The sequence below is a fragment of the Lethenteron reissneri genome, chromosome 47 (genome assembly GCF_015708825.2).
Source record: "Lethenteron reissneri isolate LAM-NWPU_2019-01 chromosome 47, ASM1570882v1, whole genome shotgun sequence".
Taxonomy (NCBI): Eukaryota; Metazoa; Chordata; class Hyperoartia; order Petromyzontiformes; family Petromyzontidae; genus Lethenteron; species Lethenteron reissneri.
The window spans coordinates 3,954,156-3,974,149 of NC_083825.1; the positions used below are offsets into that span (position 1 = coordinate 3,954,156).

The following is a 19,994-nucleotide window of genomic DNA, read 5'->3' on the forward strand; positions in this document are numbered from 1 at the left end:
CTCACCCGCTCGCTCACCCGCTCGCCCACCCGCTCGCCCACCCGCTCGCCCACCCGCTCGCTCACCCGCTCGCTCACCCACCCGCTCACTCACCCGCTCACTCACGCACTCACTCACCCACTCGCCAGCCCACCGGGTCACCCATCCCACCCGTCCGCTCATTGACCAAGTCACCCGCTCAGTGACCAAGTCACCCGCTCATTCACCAAGCCACCCGCTCATTGACCAAGTCACCCGCTCATTGACCAAGTCACCCGCTCATTGACCAAGCCACCCGCTCATTGACCAAGTCACCCGCTCATTCACCAAGCCACCCGCTCATTGACCAAGCCACCCACTGACTCGTTCACTCACTCCCTCCACTCGATGGCACCCACAACGCGCACTCACACACACACACAGCTACGCACTCACACTTGCCTTCAACAAAATCCAGACCGCCCCCCCCCCCGCCCCCCCACGCTGCGTCTCGCTTCGCCCGCAGACGCCCCCCCCCCCGTGCGCGTCCCGTTCCGCTTCGCGAGCGCAGGGATCGCTCACCTCGTCGGACATGAGCGTGGCCATGGCCCTGCCGATCTCGTGGTACTCCTTGCCCCTGCCCTTGGGTCCCATGAGCACGAACAGGAACCTGGCACGGGGGGGGGGGGGGGGGGGACAAAGGTGGGAACATCACCGCACTGCACCGCGTGCCTGGCAAAACGTCTTCAATCGCCGCACAGCACGAAACAAAGACAAAGATCCTCTGCCGTGTGAAGCCTTAACGGACTGCCACCACCCCCGGCCGCCTTTGTTTCCCCCAGTGGTGGTGTTTACACACCGCACCAGGTACTCATTCGAGGCCGAGTCGACCTAGGTGAGGCCCAGAACCGGTGCAGATAATCGTCACTGGTGTTGGCCGTGAGCGGGAATTGAACCCGGATCACCCGGGTTCGTAACGCAGCGCGCTAACCGCTACACTACCGCTCCCCACAGCACACAGACACACAGACAGGCACACACAGACACACAGACAGACACAGACAACAACAACACCCTCCATTCGCCACTTAGTGGCGGTGACGTCACCACGACGCTTGTGCCAGGCTATGTGCACACAGACACACACACACGCTTTGCCCTTCCCTCGCACCTACGATGAGCACGGTTGGCTACGTACGGCACGAAAGAAGTTCAACGTGCACGCGTACAACAAACAAATAACACCGCTCGGATTCACCTGGCGGGGGACGGGCATCTCCGTGAGGCTCATCTGGTGGTGGTCTCACTCTGTGAGTCTCACCTGGTGAGGAGTGAGCATCTCTGTGAGTCTCACCTGGTGAGGAGTGAGCATCTCTGTGAGTCTCACCTGGTGAGGAGTGAGCATCTATGTGAGTCTCACCTGGTGGTGGTCTCACTCTGTGAGCCTCACCTGGTGAGGGACTGAGCACCTCTGTGAGTCTCACCTGGTGAGGAGTGAGCATCTCTGTGAGGCTCACCTGGTGAGGAGTGAGCATCTCTGTGAGGCTCACCTGGTGGGGAGTGAGCATCTCTGTGAGGCTCACCTGGTGGGAGAGTGAGCATCTATGTGAGTCTCACCTGGTGGTGGTCTCACTCTGTGAGTCTCACCTGGTGGGGAGTGAGCATCTCTGTGAGTCTCACCTGGTGAGGAGTGAGCGTCTCTGTGAGCCTCACCTGGTGGTGGTCTCACTCTGTGAGTCTCACCTGGTGAGGGACTGAGCATCTCTGTGAGTCTCACCTGGTGGTGGTCTCACACTGTGAGCCTCACCTGGTGAGGAGTGAACATCTCTGTGAGCCTCACCTGGTGGTGGTCTCACTCTGTGAGCCTCACCTGGTGAGGAGTGAACATCTCTGTGAGTCTCACCTGGTGGTGGTCTCACTCTGTGAGCCTCACCTGGTGAGGAGTGAGCATCTCCGTGAGTCTCACCTGGTGGTGGTCTCACACTGTGAGCCTCACCTGGTGAGGAGTGAGCATCTGTGAGCCTCACCTGGTGAGCACTGAGCATCTCTGTGAGCCTCACCTGGTGGGCACGGGCACCTGTGTGAGCCTCACCTGGTGGTGGTCTCACTGTGAGCCTCACCTGGTGAGGGACTGAGCACCTCTGTGAGTCTCACCTGGTGGTGGTCTCACTCTGTGAGCCTCACCTGGTGGTTGTCTCACTCTGTGAGCCTCACCTGGTGGGGGAGGGGAACCCTATGTGAGCCTCACCTGGTGAGGAGTGAGCATCTCTGTGAGCCTCACCTAGTAATGGTCTCACTCTGTGAGTCTCACCTGGTGGGGAGTGAGCATCTCTGTGAGGCTCACCTGGTGGGAGAGTGAGCATCTATGTGAGTCTCACCTGGTGGTGGTCTCACTCTGTGAGTCTCACCTGGTGGGGAGTGAGCATCTCTGTGAGTCTCACCTGGTGAGGAGTGAGCGTCTCTGTGAGCCTCACCTGGTGGTGGTCTCACTCTGTGAGTCTCACCTGGTGAGGGACTAAGCATCTCTGTGAGTCTCACCTGGTGGTGGTCTCACACTGTGAGCCTCACCTGGTGGTGGTCTCACTCTGTGAGCCTCACCTGGTGAGGAGTGAACATCTCTGTGAGTCTCACCTGGTGGTGGTCTCACTCTGTGAGCCTCACCTGGTGAGGAGTGAGCATCTCCGTGAGTCTCACCTGGTGGTGGTCTCACACTGTGAGCCTCACCTGGTGAGGAGTGAGCATCTGTGAGCCTCACCTGGTGAGCACTGAGCATCTCTGTGAGCCTCACCTGGTGGGCACGGGCACCTGTGTGAGCCTCACCTGGTGGTGGTCTCACTGTGAGCCTCACCTGGTGAGGGACTGAGCACCTCTGTGAGTCTCACCTGGTGGTGGTCTCACTCTGTGAGCCTCACCTGGTGGTTGTCTCACTCTGTGAGCCTCACCTGGTGGGGGAGGGGAACCCTATGTGAGCCTCACCTGGTGAGGAGTGAGCATCTCTGTGAGCCTCACCTAGTAATGGTCTCACTCTGTGAGTCTCACCTGGTGGGGAGTGAGCATCTCTGTGAGTCTCACCTGGTGGTGGTCTCACTCTCTGAGTCTCACCTGGTGGGCACGGGCACCTCTGTGAGCCCTCCGAGGGTCGTGGCCGTCTGGAGGCGAACGAACGCCACGAAAGGCGTCTCCAGAAAGTCGACCTCCCCCACCAGGATGTTGGAGGCCTCGGCGTCGCGTGGAATTTTCTTGATGAACCGGTTTTTCATCTGCAGCGGAGGGCACAGGGAGCGTTCGTTGTGTTCATTAATATGCAGGGACTCATCTACTTGTGACCATTCTATTTACGAACTTTCAGAGAGTAAGAACAAACCTGGTCCGTATGTCCAATTTGCCTGTTCGGACCGAAAGTCGTAAGTTCAACCGCCGCGCAATAGATGACGGTGGTGGCATCTACATCTACAGAACATGAAGAACCAGTGGTATCTACATCTACAGAACATGAAGAACCAGTGGTATCTACATCTACAGAACATGAAGAACCAGTGGCATCTACATCTACAGAACATGAAGAACCAGTGGCATCTACATCTACAGAACATGAAGAACCAGTGGTATCTACATCTACAGAACATGAAGAACCAGTGGCATCTACATCTGCAGAACATGAAGAACCAGTGGCATCTACATCTGCAAAACGTGAAGAACCAGTGGCATCTACATCTGCAATACTCCGCCAGAGATCCCTGCCACAGCGCCTCCAGGTGGAGTATCTTCCTTTATGCAGGTGAAGTGTCTGCGTAGGTGCGTGCGTAGGTGCGTGGGTGGGTGCGTGGGTGGGTGCGTGGGTGTGTGGGCTCGTGGGCGCGTGGGTGGGTGGGGGTGTGCGTGGGTGGGTGCGTGGGTGTGTGGGTGGGTGCGTGGGTGCGTAGTTGCCTGGGTGGGTTCGTGGGTGCATGGGTGGGTGGGTGTGTGCGTTCGTGTGCGCGTGCGTGGGTTCGTGGCTGGGTTCGTGGGTTCGTGGGGCGTGCGTGGGTGAGTGCGTGGGTGGGTGGGTGCGTGGGTGGGTGGGTGCGTGGGTGTCTGGGTGGCTGTGTGCGTGGATGCGTGAGTGGGTGGGTGCGTGGGTGCGTGGGTGGGTGGGTGTGTGCGTGCGTGGATGCGTGGGTGGGTGGGTGCGTGGGTGCGTGGGTGCGTGGGTGGGTGCGTGGGTGGGTGGGTGGGGGTGTGCGTGGATGCGTGGGTGGGTGCGTGGGTGCGTGGGTGCGTGGGTGCGTGGGTGCGTGGGTGGCTGTGTGCGTGGATGTGTGGGTGGGTGGGTGCGTGCAGGCCCCGCACCTGATCCTTCCCAGGGATCTCCAGGATGTCGCTGCCGTTGCCGGCTGCTGTCGATTTCCGCGGACTGCCGTTGAGGCTGCCTGTGCGAAGATGCCGCGACGCAGCAGGGGACGAACGTCATTTCATCATCATCATCATCGAACATCTGTATAATCGCCAATCTTCATCATCCATCGACCATCGCGTAATAGCGTGAAGTCACATCTCAGTCTCACCAGCCAGTGCCTCGTCCGATCTCACAGTGGGAACAGGGTGCAATGAAAGATACAGGATATGTAAATATATCGCGTGTGTATGTGTAGAAATAAAAACGCAGAATATACAAGAAGGGAACAAATCATAATCAGAGGGCATTTGGGGGATTTTGCGAAGCACGGATTGGCAGAACCCAAGCGGCACGGCCCTGCAAGTGGGACCCTGGCGAGAGGGACGGAGATGCGGGTGGCGGCGGTGGGGGGTGGGGGAGGCAAAGCGATGCCACGTGGGCGATCAGGGGCCAGGGATGGCAGCACTGCGAGGGACGTTGCACCGGGCGTCGTGGTGCGGGCAGTGTCGTGGCAAGGGCTGGATGGAGCGGTGGCCACCCCAATGATGAGGCACAGGAACGGCGGGGATCGGTGGGACACGAGGGGATGGGGGGGGGGGCGAGGGACAAGGGGGTACATGGTGGGATAAGAAGGTGGGGGGGGGGGGCACTGGGACAAAGTGCGTGGCTGGCAGGGACCGGGACTGCGGTGTCCGTGTTTACAGCAGGGCAACGCGAGGACACGTGGGTGGTATCTGTGAGTTGCACCTTCCCTTTAAAGGTCACATTCAAGTTACAGGCCCTCAAAGGTCACCCAGGTGCCCCGAGGGAGTTTGTTCTGCGGCTTTAAATAAATGATGGCCCCGGTCGTGGAAGAGGAGCCGTATGGGATCGCTTACCGTGGAAAATGCAACTTGAACGTGAATACGTAAATGTTTGAATTAAGCCTTACAAGAGGAAAACACGTGGTTTGACAGATGACATTTCAGGAAATGTCCAGACTTCATTGTTGTTGTTTTAGGATATTGTTGTTGACTTCAAGCGTTTGTGACTGCAGAAATTCATATTCGTTGGGTCTCTGTTGTTGTTGTTGTTGTTGAGGAATGTGTTGAGTTTCTTATCCGTCCTTTGCGCGCCACTAACCAGCGCAGCGTCACGCCAAGACAAAATCGGTTAAAAAAACGACTTCGCCGGTCCCAGCACGCGGGTTTCGCGGTGGGTCCACCAACTCACCAATGGCTCATTCCACTTCTTGGGGGAGTGTGGGGTAGGGAGTGGGGTGGGGTTGGGTTTGTGGGAGGGGGGTGGGGGGTGGGGTTGGGGGGGTTTGGGGGGTGGGTTTGGGGGGAGGTTATTTTGTCAGCGTGGCGGCACGCGCCAGCCCTGTGTCACCACGTGCCATGGCCCAGATCATCGCGTCTCCTGGCTGGGCGTGGGGGGAATAGTCGTGGGCTTGTGTGTGGGTGTGTGGGTGTTGGTGCTTGTCTACCCACGCACTTTACGACTCCGTGACCCGGGCTGTGTTTGTGTAGCAGTGAGCGCTACGCTGCGCTACGAAGCCGGCGAGCCGAGTTCGATTCCCAGCTCACGGCCAACACCGGTGACGATTATCTGAGCCCTCCCCTAGGTCGACTCAGACTCAAATGAGTACCTGGCGCGGTGTGTAGTAAACATCGCCACTCGGGAGACAAAGGCGGCCGGGCGTGATGCTGGTCACCCACCCCCTCGTGTGACGAGGCGCCGGCCTTCATAGTAGGTGCTTGCCCCAAAACAGCACTTGCCCCAAAAGTCTATAAAGGCTACACGGTGGATCTTTGCCTTTAGCCACGAGAATCCCGCCGTTGTTGGCGTGAACGCGAGAGCGACCCCCCCATTAGAGACGATCTACTCTGCACGCATCGTAACAAACATTTACGGCGGTGCCGTATCACCGCGCCGATTGAGAGAGAGAGACTTGGAGCAAATTGTGGCTTAGGGCGGCAATTGCATCACACCGTTTGTTCGCTCGGCTGATAATCGACCTCTTGTTTTACGACCTTTTCGTGGGGATTTTTTTGGCATCCGTCAGCCCGGACGGCTCGGGCAATTGCACGTAGACCAAGCGGGGGAAAGACGGTTACGTAAATTGAAATGCAATCTGACTTAATGTGAATTATGCAGGGGGGGGTGGGGGGTGTGGGGGGGAGTTTGGTGGTGTTGCCTTTTCTCCTGTAAGTAGAATAAAGGGTGCCACGGTGGCGAGATGTTAGCAACCTCGCCTGGTATACAGGAGGTTGTGAGTTCGATCCCGACCCTGACGCCTGTTGTATATTTGGAGTTGTGTGTGTGTCTTTCTCTCTCTGTGGTGAGATGTTAGCAACCTCGCCTGGTATACAGGAGGTTGTGAGTTCGGTCCCGACCCTGACGCCTGTTGTATATTTGGAGTGTTGTGTTTCTCTCTCTCTGTGGTGAAATGTTAACAACCTCGCCTGGTATACAGGAGGTTGTGAGTTCGATCCCGACACTGACACCTGTTGTATATTTGGAGTTTTGTGTGTGTCTCTCTCTCTCTGTGGTGAGATGTTAACAACCTCGCCTGGTATACAGGAGGTCGTCGGTTCGATCCTGACCCTGACGCCTGCTCTATATTTGGAGTTTTGCGTGTCTCTCCGCGTCCTCCGGTGTTTCCCCTCCACATTTAGAATGAACATCACCACGCGCTTCGAGTAATTAGGCGGCTATACATTCCCACACGATTTAATAAGCCACTTTGTTGCGCTATCATCCCGTGGTAGCCAGGTCGCTTCTGAAAAAAAGCCGTGGGCCTCATCCGCTAAAGTAAAAAAATATATAGTTTAGTTTTACAGAGGGGCGGGGGCTCGCGCTGGTGATTAACTCGAAACGTGGTAATGGCTAAGCCGTGTGTGGGAGTACGGTCAGCAGGTGACCAGCCTGCTCGTGTAGGCGGTGTTTATCATAAATCCCCGGAGTATCCACTAGAAAGCCACAACGCCTGCCAGCCCAGGGGCAGCAAGGCGCTGGGCACACAGGCACACCAAAGCAATTGAACCCCAAACAAGGAGTTATTGGTACACACTCTGGATGCCAATTGCTAACAATTATTTTCTCGAATAATCTTATCTCGAGATTACGAATATCTATGACAGTAAGGTCATCGTGATAGCTCTTCATTTATTTATTTATTACGGGGGAAATGGTGTTGTTCAGGGGAAAGAGGCGTCGCAGTCCGTTTGGTGGACACTTCATGGTGGACACTGCCCAGGGTGGACACTGCTCGTGGTGGACACTGCACATGGTGGACACTGCCCAGGGTGGACACTGCCCAAGGTGGACACTGCACATGGTGGACACTGCTCGTGGTGGACACTGCCCATGGTGGACACTGCTCGTGGTGGACACTGCCATGGTGGACACTGCCCAAGGTGGACACTGCACATGGTGGACACTGCTCGTGGTGGACACTGCCATGGTGGACACTGCCCAAGGTGGACACTGCACATGGTGGACACTTCATGGTGGACACTGCTCATGGTGGACACTGCTCATGGTGGACACTGCCCAGGGTGGACACTGCACGTGGTGGACACTGCACGTGGTGGAAACTGCACGTGGTGGACACTGCCCAGGGTGGACACTGCCCGTGGTGGACACTGCTCGTGGTGGACACTGCTCATGGTGGACACCGCCCGTGGTGAACACTGCACGTGGTGGACACTGCACGTGGTGGACACTGCTCGTGGTGGACACTGGTGGTAGCCACCAACCCCCCCAAGCTCCACTCGCTCCGCCCCCCACCACGGCGCGTGGGGAATCTACTCACGAGTCACTCTGTGAGCGAGTGCGGTGCGGGGCGCGCGTGGGCACGAGACCCCCCCCTCCAATCCCAACCCTCCGCCGCCTACCCGATGAGTGACCTTGACCCCCCCCCCACCCCGTGTCCGTACAAACCCAGTCGCCCTCTTCGCTCGGCCGACTCCTCCGTAGAGCCTCGCCCGCCCTCTTGAACTCACACCCCACTCATCTACAGCCTCCCTCCCCCACCCCTCCCTCCCCCTCTCCCTCCCCCCCTCCCCCACCGCTCCCTCCCCCTCACTCCCTCCCCTCCTCCCTCCCCCCTCCTCCCTCCCCCCCCACCGCTCCCTCCCCCCCTCCTCCCTCCCCCCTCCTCCCTCCCCCCCACCGCTCCCTCCCCCTCACTCCCTCCCCCCCTCCTCCCTCCCCCTCTCCCTCCCTCCTCCCCCTCCCCTAGAACTCTTCCGATCGTTCGAAACTTCGAGACTGTTTTTTTGGCGCCGTGTGAATGGAAGTTGCCTGCCGCTTTTCGTTTTCGTTCCGCGAGCTTTCAGCGAGACGATGAGCTCATTCACAATCCGCGTTCTTTTGTGAATTAAGTCACGTGGCCATTCACTCGAGGTCAGAGCTCCGGCTGACCCCTGACCGACACCCGTTGTCATCGTCAGCGAAACGTGGAACGCTTTTAAATACTTTTGCTTAATTTTGTTTTGCTCTTTTCGGCGTAACCGGATTGATGAACAAACTTTTTCATCGATTGGCACAGATTTGCACCACGAGACGCATTCGATCTGTTTGCTTGTGTTGGACTGCGGAGGGTACGTCACTCTTGTTGTTGTTGCTGTTGTTGAGTGGCGAGGCTGTGCTGCTGTGTTGCACACGTGGTGCGCGCCTGCCAACGTTAGCTCAACGTTAGTCCCAACGTTGGACCGACGGTGGCCCAACGTACCATCCCAACGTCAACCAACTTTGATTCAGCGGTCCCAAGGGGCCATCCATTGAGTAGGTACGCAAAAATCTGTCAAAACTTGACCCCCCCCACCTACGTACGCTTGACGCACCCCCCCCCAAACCTATAGAACGGCCGATATTTAATCCACGTAGAAACGATCAAGGATTAATAATATTAACGTGTTTAAGCAAACAGATAGTCCACCGCCGGACTATCTAACTAATTTGAAGGCCAATGTAGACAAATTATTATCGAGGCTTCACCCCCCACTCCCCTGTTTCCTATGCGTACATTGTCAGTAGACCCCCCACCCATACACAAGCGTACGCATCTGGGTTAACCCTCCCCTTAATGCGTACGAACTAAATGGATGACCCCCTAACCGCATGCGAACATTGGCGCGACGCCGGAGATCCAGTCGACATTGAACATTGGCCCGACGTCGGGTCCAACGCTTCCAACCGCGTGCCAACGTTAACCTAACGTTGGCACGTTTACTGGGGGGGGTGGGGGTGTTGGGTGAGAGATGTGCGTCGCCGGGGCTTGACTCACTCGTGCCGGACACCGACTTCCCGATGTCCGCGATGGACCTCAGCCCGGACTTCTTGGTCTGGTGGCGGTGTCTCCGCAGGAGCGCGTGCGACACTTTGTCCCTCTGCTCGCTCCGCAGCTGACCGCTCGCGATTTGGCTTCCTATCATCAGGTCTGCACGCAGCACACAAAAAGACAAAGATCACCCGTGTAGCCTTAGCAGACTGTAGGGGCAAGTGCTGTTAGAGAGCAGCTATGAAGGCCGGAACGGTACACACGAGGGGGTGGGTGGCCAGGACCACGCCCGACCGCCTTTGTGTCCCTAGTGGCGATGCTTACACACCGCACCAGGTACTCATTGTAGGCTGAGTCGACCTAGGGGAGGCTCAGGACCCGTTCAGATAATAATCGTCACTGGTGTTGGCCGTGAGCGGGTATCGAACTCGAGTCGCTGTGTTAACCACTGCGCTACCGCTAAGATCAAACACACACGCACATCACTCCCTACACCGCACGTGCTTTACCTTTCGCACAATAGACAAAGATCCAACGAGTGCAGCGGCGTGTAGGGGCTGTGCAGCGTAATGCAGAGACTGGGTGAAGCAATGTGCAGCAGCTGTGAAGCGAGTGCAGCTGCGTGAAGAGACGGTGTGCGGAGGCCGTGCAGCGGCGGTCGTGAAGCGTTGTGCAGAGGCGATGCGGCGGGGGTTCAACTGCGTGCAGCGAATTCAGCGGCGGTGCAACGGCCGACGCGTAGCTGTGTGCAGCTGCATGACTTATCGTGCAGCGAGCGTATCGGCGGTCGTGCAGAGTAGTGCAGAGGCGGAGTGGCGGCGGTGCAACTGCTTGCAGCGGCTATGCAGTCCATGCAGCGGCGGTTGTGCAGCGTGGTGCAGCAGCGAGTGCAGTGATGGTAGTGCAACGTCGTGCAGCTGCGGTTGTGCAGCAGCGAGTGCAGTGGCGGTAGTGCAGCGGCGGTAGTGCAGCGTGGTGCAGCAGAGAGTGCAGTGGCGGTGGTGCAGCAGCGAGTGCAATGGCGGTAGTGCAGCGTCGTGCAGCGGCGGTAGTGCAACGTGGTGCAGCAGCGGGTGCAGTGGGGGGGGGGGGGGGAGTGCAGCTGGTCGGTAGTGCAGCGGCGTGCGTGGTGCAGCAGAGAGTGCAGTGGCGGTGGTGCAGCAGCGAGTGCAATGGCGGTAGTGCAGCGTCGTGCAGCGGCGGTAGTGCAACGTGGTGCAGCAGCGGGTGCAGTGGCGGTGGTGCAACGTGGTGCAGCAGTGGTAGTGCAGCGTGGTGCAGCAGCGAGTGCAATGGCGGTAGTGCAGCGTGGTGCAGCAGTGGTAGTGCAGCGTGGTGCAGCAGCGAGTGCAGCGGCGGGGCACACACCCACGATGTGCGGCAGCGTGAGCGCCTCGAGGTCGAGCAGCACGGCCCCGAGCTGGATGCAGGAGCGCAGCTCGAAGAGCGCGTGCAGCGACAGCGTGGCCACGTGCGGCTTGCTCCATCGTTCGCCCCCCGCCTCCACCTTCTCCTCGAACTTGACCCACCTGGCACGTCACACGATAACCATCATCGTCGTCACGATCATCGTCGTAATCAGATGGTCGTATGGCTGCCGATGTAGTTGGCAGTGGAGCACGCGCACAAATCACAGCAACGACAGCAACACAAACTGAACGCGTCTTCTGTGGTTCTTTCGGTAAAGTCACGTAGAAGGGAAGTAATACAATAATGAAAATAAAACGTAATAAAATAATTATCACGACGTTTCGGCCACAACGCAAGCAGCCGTTCTCAGGTGAAGACCAGGTCTGTCGGGGAGACAGCGTCTGAATGAACTGAACGCGTCCTTCGACAGCACTGCTGCTGGTGGCGCATCGGCAGGAGCTTATGTACTTATGCAATTTCTGCTCGTGTACTTTATTTTATAATGACTTGCTTACATTTTCTCGATTGTACAGGGCAATCCAGATGCACTTGCGACCCCCCCATTTAATTCTCTACAAAGTGTATTTTTTAAGTAAGATTTTTTAAAATATAAATTAACATGCAAAAGGTAAACAAATGGTAGGGGTTAGTTAATTGGGGTGGGGGGGGTCACAATACATCTGAACCACGCATGTACACTCATATCATTGTGGTGGACTGTTGTCGTTAAAAAAACAGCTTCATAGCTCATCGGATTCCTCTTCCAGTCGAAGATACAAATGTTCTGATTCTGTTCAAGGAGAGATGTTTAATCAGCAACGTTTAGAATCACGTCCCCTCTTCATAGCACGCGCACGCGAGAGGACACAGAGATACGTGTCGGAGAATGCACTTTACACTATGGGGCCAGATAAGAATGTCATAAAATTTGTTTCCGGATCAACATTTTGCAGCTAAGCATATGAATAGTCAGACTCTTAGCTATTGATTATATTATCGGACAACCCCTTTCACTGATAACCCTCCTCCCCTCCCACTATTATTGCCAATTCAAACTAATCCATATTAAGTGTAATTACTGGGTGTTTTCATTTTTCTCTCCTTAAAATGTTGCTGGCGCGTTGCATTGTGGGTCACCGCGTGGGATCGCCACACGAGGACCATGCAGAGACAAGACGGCGTCAGTGTCACCAGACGATTGCATTCCTTCTGGAGGGTCCCCGTCGATTCCCTTTGCCCTTAGCTCTGCTAATGATCTTGCTTCATCTTCGTCTCGTCCCTTATTCTCGTCACTTTTTTTTTGTTTTTGCGTCTGCTGTTAACGGCCTGGGTCAAAACTCGCAAACTGACCCTGCTATCCTGGTCTCTTTCTCTCTGTCGTGGAGGTCTCAACGGGTTAAATCAATAAACTTGAAATTTGCAAGGGTGCAAGTGGCGATGTTGACCACAAAGATAAAAGATCCCCCGTGTAGCCTGAAACAGACTGTAGGGGCAAGTGCTGTTAGCGAGCACCTATGAAGGCGGGCACGGCACACGGAGGGGGTGGGCGGCCAGCACCACGTCCGACCGCATTTAGTCTCCCCAGTGGCGATATTAACACACCGCAGCAGGTACTAATTTGAGGCTGAGTCGACCTAGGGGAGGCCCAGGACCGGTTCAGATATTCGTCACTGGGTGTTGGCCGTGAGCGGGAATCGATCCCGGGTCGCCGGGTTCATAGCGCAGCGTAGCGCTAACCGCTGCGCCACCGCTCCCCACGTTGTTGACCGCACGCACGCATGCACGCGCGCAGACGGTGTTTTGGACGAGAGCCGTCACCGGTCGAAGCCCTACGGCCGGTTTGGTTGCGGTCGAGAAGCAGAAAGCGCGTCGCGTTCCAGCGCCTGCCAAAGCTTTATATCTTTCTTCTTGGTTCTTTCGGTAAAGTCACGTGGAAGGGAAATAATAAAATAATAAAAATAAAACATAATAAAATAATTCATGGGAATTATTCGTAGGAATTATTTTATTACGTTTTACTTTTTTATTAAATAAAACATAATAAAATAATTCATAGGAATTATTCATAGGAATAATTTTATTGGTTTATTTTTATTATTTTATTATTTCCCTTCTACGTGACTTTACCGAAAGAACCAAGAAGATGAATCCCTGCAGTCACGAAAGCTTTAAATCGAAACTTTATATTGTTTTTTTTTGACGTGAGGGTCACTCCGCACCCACTCGTTTGACAGATTAGATTCTTGCGGTTCGGGGAGAAACGTCCGCCTCCTCTCTCTCTCGCACATCTCCACGGCGGATAAACTTCGCTCAGCACGGGGCGACGTGAGAGGCGGAGTGGTGGGGCGTGCGGCATTTTACTGGGGGTGTCGAAACGATTAATGGTCAATAAATCAGAGCCTAGTAAAACAAACTAAAAAAATCTACACAACCGGCACTGACTCGACAATAAAGAGTTAAAAACTACCGTTTGTGGGGTTTTTTTGCAGAAGAAACACCGATAAACGGGACTGAGGGGGGGGGCGAATGCAAATTCATGTATTTGGGGGGGGGAGCGGATTTGAAATTCCGAAGCAAATCTCCGTGTCTGTAATCGCACTCGCTTTATGAGCCTCTGTGCCCCAGGTGCATAAGCCACCTTGATTGAGATGCCCTCTTGAGCTAACATCCATTTAACTCGGCGCCAAGGGTTACATTTTGAACTTCGTGGTTTCAGTGCAAAGCCGGGGGGGGGGGTGGGTTCGCGTGTGTCGGGGAGTTGCCCGCAACCCCGGCGCCCCGATAAGTTGCCCTCAACCCCGGCGCACCGCGAAGTTGCCCTCAACCCCGGCGCACCGACGAGTTGCCCTCAACCCCGGCGCACCGAGAAGTTGCCCTCAACCCCGGCGCACCGACAAGTTGCCTTCAACCCCGGCGCGCCGACGAGTTGCCCTCAACCCCGGCGCACCGAGAAGTTGCCTTCAACCCCGGGGCACCGATAAGTTGCCCTCAACCCCGGCGCACCGACGAGTTGCCCTCAACCCCGGCGCCCCGACAAGTTGCCCTCAACCCCGGCGCACCGACAAGTTGCCTTCAACCCCGGGGCACCGATAAGTTGCCCTCAACCCCGGCGCACCGACAAGTTACCCTCAACCCCGGCGCCCCGACAAGTTACCCTCAACCCCGGCGCACCGACAAGTTGCCTTCAACCCCGGGGCACCGATAAGTTACCCTCAACCCCGGCGCACCGACGAGTTGCCCTCAACCCCGGGGCACCGATAAGTTGCCCTCAACCCCGGCGCACCGAGAAGTTGCCCTCAACCCCGGCGCACCGACGAGTTGCCCTCAACCCCGGCGCCCCGATAAGTTGCCCTCAACCCCGGCGCACCGACAAGTTGCCCTCAACCCCGGTGCACCGACAAGTTGCCCTCAACCCCGGCGCACCGAGAAGTTGCCCTCAACCCCGGCGCACCGAGAAGTTGCCTTCAACCCCGGCGCACCGACGAGTTGCCCTCAACCCCGGCGCACCGACAAGTTGCCTTCAACCCCGGCGCACCGAGAAGTTGCCCTCAACCCCGGCGCACCGACAAGTTGCCTTTAACCCCAGCGCACCGAGAAGTTGCCCTCAACCCCGGCGCACCGACGAGTTGCCCTCAACCCCGGCGCACCGACAAGTTGCCCTCAACCCCGGCGCACCGACAAGTTGCCCTCAACCCCGGCGCACCGACGAGTTGCCCTCAACCCCGGCGCCCCGACAAGTTGCCCTCAACCCCGGCGCACCAAAAAGTTGCCCTCAACCCCGGCGCACCGACAAGTTGCCCTCAACCCCGGCGCACCGACAAGTTGCCTTCAACCCCGGCGCCCCGACAAGTTGCCCTCAACCCCGGCGCACCGACAAGTTGCCCTCAACCCCGGCGCACCGACAAGTTGCCCTCAACCCCGGCGCACCGACAAGTTGCCCTCAACCCCGGCGCACCGACAAGTTGCCCTCAACCCTGGCGCACCAAAAAGTTGCACTCAACCCCGGCGCACCGACAAGTTGCCCTCAACCCCGGCGCACCGACAAGTTGCCCTCAACCCCGGCGCACCGACAAGTTGCCCTCAACCCTGGCGCACCAAAAAGTTGCACTCAACCCCGGCGCACCGACAAGTTGCCCTCAACCCTGGCGCACCAAAAAGTTGCACTCAACCCCGGCGCACCGACAAGTTGCCCTCAACCCTGGCGCACCAAAAAGTTGCACTCAACCCCGGCGCACCGACAAGTTGCCCTCAACCCTGGCGCACCAAAAAGTTGCACTCAACCCCGGCGCACCGCGAAGTTGCCCTCACCTGGCCGTCTCCTTCCACTCCATGTCCTGGCCGTCGTGGCTGGTGCGCAACTCGTCCAGCTCGGTGAAGAGCTGCGGCGGGGGTGCTCCATCGCCCTCGTCGCTCAGGAAGAGTCGGGCGCGCTCCACCCCCGGGGTCACTGTGGACACGAAGATGCTGCGGCTCACGCGAGGACCCGCCAACACCTCCTCCTCCTGATCCTTTCTCGTCCCGCGCCCGTAGCTGCCCTCCTCCTCCTGCTGCTCCTGCTTCTCCTGCTTCTCCACATCCTCCAGCGGGACTTTGATCTCTGACATTGGGGTTTGCTTGTTTGTTTCAAGAGACAGATTTGGTGTCTCGCCCACCCCCTGGCCCCGTCTACAAGGGTCTGCCCGGCCGCACTTCGGATGAAACTGGCCTCAAAGCACGGATAACGCGAATGACCAAAACCGCTTCGACGAAATCGCTCGGTGACCGCTGCCTCGCCTTCTTGTCAGCTGTGATGGTGCAGCGTTTGAACCAACTGGCTAAATGAGTCACGGGACAGACGCGTTCGTCGGTGACGGCAACATTCGCAATTAATGTTCTTAATTTTTTTGAGCAAAACACCTGCGTACGGGGTGGTTGGGGGTGATGGCGGTGAGAGAACCCGCTCTTTGCAACAAGAACAACAACAAAAAAACAGTCTTTTTCTTGTGTTGTTAAAGTGCAACGGAAATAAATGGTTTATATTAAAAAAAAAGAATGTTGCTGTCAGGTGTGTGCGGAGCCGCCAGCTGTGATTTGAGTTCGTGGAGCAGTCTTCCCCCCCGCGTCGCGCTCCGCTCGATCCAGCCCCCAGCTGTTTTAGCGGCTGCCCCTTTTTAAGCCGCAGTTTATACGGCCCATGACGCTGCGTACACAGCGCCAGGCTTACCTGGGCAATCATTAACTTATGCCACCTTTCACCACTGCGGAGAGACCGGTCACTCCTCCTCTCGAGCCCCCCAATTCATTAGCTATAAATAGCACCGATTATATCCCTGCCTTTCCGTCAACCTTTTCCGCCTTGATAATTGGTCTGAATCTCAATGGGCACTTGGTGTGATTTAGAAAGTAGTGATTTGACAATTGCCATGCGAGCACTGACTCTTCGCCGTCCCCCCCCCCCACGCCGTCAACCAGATGTTGTTACGTCTCCTGGAAAAACGCGTTGTGTAAATATTAAACAACACAAAAAACGATATAACCTGGACGCTTGAAGGAATACAGTCCACTCGCATTGATGAGCAAGAGGGCCGATTATATTATCGACTGGGTCGCAGTGTGACGATCTTCCCGGAGCGGATTCTGCGGATTATGAGACGCTCCTGAAAGTAAAGACGCTATCCCCCCCAGCCCCCCCCCCCCCCAAAATAAAAACTCGCTGTCGGTGGCAATAAAGGTATGCAAGTCCGGACGCTGCGTGTTTGTGTGTCTCACTCTGTGCGTGTGTGTGTGTCACTCTGTGCGTGTGTGTGTCACTTTGTGCGTGTGTGTGTCACTCTGTGCGTGTGTGTGTGTCACTCTTTGCGTGTGTGTCTCACTCTGTGCGTGTGTGTGTGTCACTCTGTGCGTGTGTGTGTCACTTTGTGCGTGTGTGTGTCACTCTGTGCGTGTGTGTGTGTGTGTCACTCTTTGCGTGTGTGTGTGTCACTCTGTGCGCGTGTGTCACTCTGTGCGTGTGTCACTCTGTGCGTGTGTGCGTGTTTTCGTCACGCTGTGTGTGGGTCACGCTCTGTGTGTGTGTGTCACTCTGTACGTGTGTGTGTGTCACTCTGTGCGTGTGTGTGTGTTACGCTCTCTGTGTTACACTGTGTGTGTGTCATGCACGCACGCACACACGCCCACCTACGAATGGCAATACGGACTCACAACTTTTGCTTTATAAAACAAGAGAAAGAACAACCGCAATAATCCGCAGCACGTGGTAAATAAAATTTACCACGCGTGCGAGATTGTATTTTTTTTATTACTGATAATTAAGTGTATAATGATGTAGACACGGCTGCTGCTGCTGCTGCTAATAGCTGTCGCAGATAGCTGTTGTAGAGATGCACAGCCATCTCAGAAATCTTTCCATCTCGACGAAGCGATCTTAGACATCCGTGTCGAGATGTAATAACATCTAGAAAAGCCATCGCCTTGAATGTGTTGTCACGGGATGTAAAATGATCTCTCTCTCTCTCTAAAAGGGTACTTTTGATGTAAGATATTTTACCAGTGTACAAAACACACACACACAATGAACAAATCTACAGGACGGAATTTTGATCAGACGCAATTTTGGTCTGTGTGTATGCAGCGCTGATGAGTTATAAAGAGATCTACTGACAATCAACAGTCAAGAAATCGAATTCACCCCAACGCTCCAAGTTTGAAAAAAACACAAAACCTGACTAATTGCGAATCACCAAACCTGATAGTTCATCACATTCCTCGAGTCGTCGCGTTGGGAGTTTTTTTGCGTCTCCTTTCGGTCTTGACTGAGAGCACAAACAACCTTTGTGCGTAACCGTGACAACACCGAGAGCCCCGTTCCCTATCTGCTCGGCGGCGGGAGGGCCAATGTACGTCGCGTGACAGCTGACGGGGGAATCCGAGCAACGTCCCTGAATCGGCAGCAAAAGCAACGAACCGGGCAAATCGCTTTTTGTTCCACTGGCAACATCCGAGCGATCGCTCGGGAGGCCTTGACCGAGCCAGTCCGGCGCGGCTCTTCACTCTCCCACTGCAGAAGCAGAACCGTGCCTGCCGACGCCACAGCCTCAACGAACGTGACGAGACGCGTGCGGATGACGCCGCCGCAACGGCGACTCCGTGCCATCATCGCTGCGCTGAACATGCATCGAACGCGCCATTAGTCCTGGCCCTGCTTGGCCCCGTGTCTCGTGAGGCCAGGCCAGCTAGGCGCGGTTTGGTTTCGGCCCGGCACGACATTGTGAGCCAGTGGAAACTGCCCCCCACCCGCTCACCGCCCCTCCCACCCCCCACCACCACCCGCGTACCGTGAGGGCGAACGCGGTGGCTCGGCTGGGGTGAGCCAGTGGAGAAAAAAAAACCTGGGTAGGAGATCCCCAACAGCAGTCAAAGTCAGCGCAGCCGCTCATCCCCGACAGGGCTTCTCTGCCCTTTGACTCCAAGCCTTGACATTTTATTGGGGTGGGGTGGGGTGTGGAGGAGCTGTGTAGAATGAGTTACACGCTACGTAAAACAACGAGTTGCAATACCCCCTAGGTCGCTCCACCGATAAAGGCTATAAAATGCAAAGTAACCCTTTAACGAAGTCTCACGGACACTATAATGCTCGCTTACGTCGCAACGCATGGAAGCGCAGTAACGGCGGCCGTTTAGGCGAACGAGTTGCGGTTACCTTCAGCTTGACCCCCCCCCCCCTTCTCTTTCTTTTTTACTGCCTCCACTAAATTACAACGACGATTGCCGCCTGAAAGCTCCCGAAGCGGCTGCTTCTGGGCAGCGGAACATCGGAGACCACCCGAGGCACTCGTTAGCAGACGACTTCTGTGACACACGGGGCCTGCAGAGTACGAGAGAGCACGGGACGAGTGGTGGTGGTGATGATGATGACGGTGATAAGAATCTTTAGTTATTTCAGAATCGTGGCTATTTAGACTGGAGGAATCCAATCACGGGGCCGGCCCAGGACAACGCTGGTCGGCTGGCCTGGGAACGCCTAGGAATTCATAGGAAGAACTAGAGTCTGTGTATAGTCGTGTATAGTAGTGTAGTAGTGTATATTGATGTAGAGCATGAGTCTGTCGCCAGGCAAAGGGAGGTCTGGACCGCCCTACTCAACACGCTGCCACCGCAACCCTCACTGGGATGAGCAGATCTATAAAAACTTAATTTGGAGCTTTCGTGACTGCAGGAATTACTCTGTGGTTCTTTCGGTAAAGTCACGTATAAAGATAAAATAATAAATTAAATTAAATACTAGCATACGACGTTTCGATTGCAACACAAGCAATCATCATCAGGTATAAATGAAATAGAAACACAAATCTAGCATACTTAGAAATGTAATGTAATACAACAGAGAGTCGGAGAACATAACAGTCAACACCCTACCTGGTTAAATTTCGATTTCAAGCTTTCGTGGCTGCAGGGATTCATCTTCTTGGTTCTTTCGGTAAAGTCACGTAGAAGGGAAGTAATAAAATAATAAAAATAAAACATAATAAAACAATTCTCACGACGTTTCGGCCACAACGCAAGCAGCCGTACTCAGGTGAAAACCAGGTCCGTCGAGGCGACAGAGTCATTCAGACTCTGTCGCCTCGACGGACCAGAGTCATTCAGACTCTGTCGCCTCGACGGACCTGGTTTTCACCTGAGGACGGCTGCTTGCGTTGTGGCCGAAACGTCGTGAGAATTGTTTTATTATGTTTTATTTTTATTATTTTATTACTTCCCTTCTACGTGACTTTACCGAAAGAACCAAGAAGACCCTACCTGGTTGATTACGTTCTTCCTGAAAATGCTAAATTTGAGAGAGAGATAAAACACAGAACCAGAGACATATAGACAGACATATAAGCAGACAGATATCTGTATGATTTGCTTGTGTTGCAATCGAAACGTCGTATGCTAGTATTTAATGTATTATTGTATCTTTATACGTGACTTTACCGAAAGAACCAAAGAGCAGATCGATAA

General features: G+C 55.5%; 1 protein-coding gene across 4 annotated transcripts in view; it reads right to left on the bottom strand.

Moving 5' to 3' along the window:
- The window catches only part of LOC133354338 (electrogenic sodium bicarbonate cotransporter 1-like), an 87,204-nt gene that overhangs the window by 30,385 nt on the left and 36,825 nt on the right, over positions 1 to 19,994 (bottom strand). For all 4 annotated transcript variants that reach the window (XM_061571095.1, XM_061571094.1, XM_061571093.1 and 1 more), the window contains 6 exons: positions 15,321 to 15,459; positions 10,971 to 11,131; positions 9,609 to 9,761; positions 4,288 to 4,367; positions 3,061 to 3,218; positions 541 to 628 (listed from right to left, as the gene is read on the bottom strand). In XM_061571095.1, the coding sequence (XP_061427079.1) occupies positions 541 to 628; positions 3,061 to 3,218; positions 4,288 to 4,367; positions 9,609 to 9,761; positions 10,971 to 11,131; positions 15,321 to 15,459 (779 nt within the window). The remainder of the gene's footprint in view (positions 1 to 540; positions 629 to 3,060; positions 3,219 to 4,287; positions 4,368 to 9,608; positions 9,762 to 10,970; positions 11,132 to 15,320; positions 15,460 to 19,994) is intronic.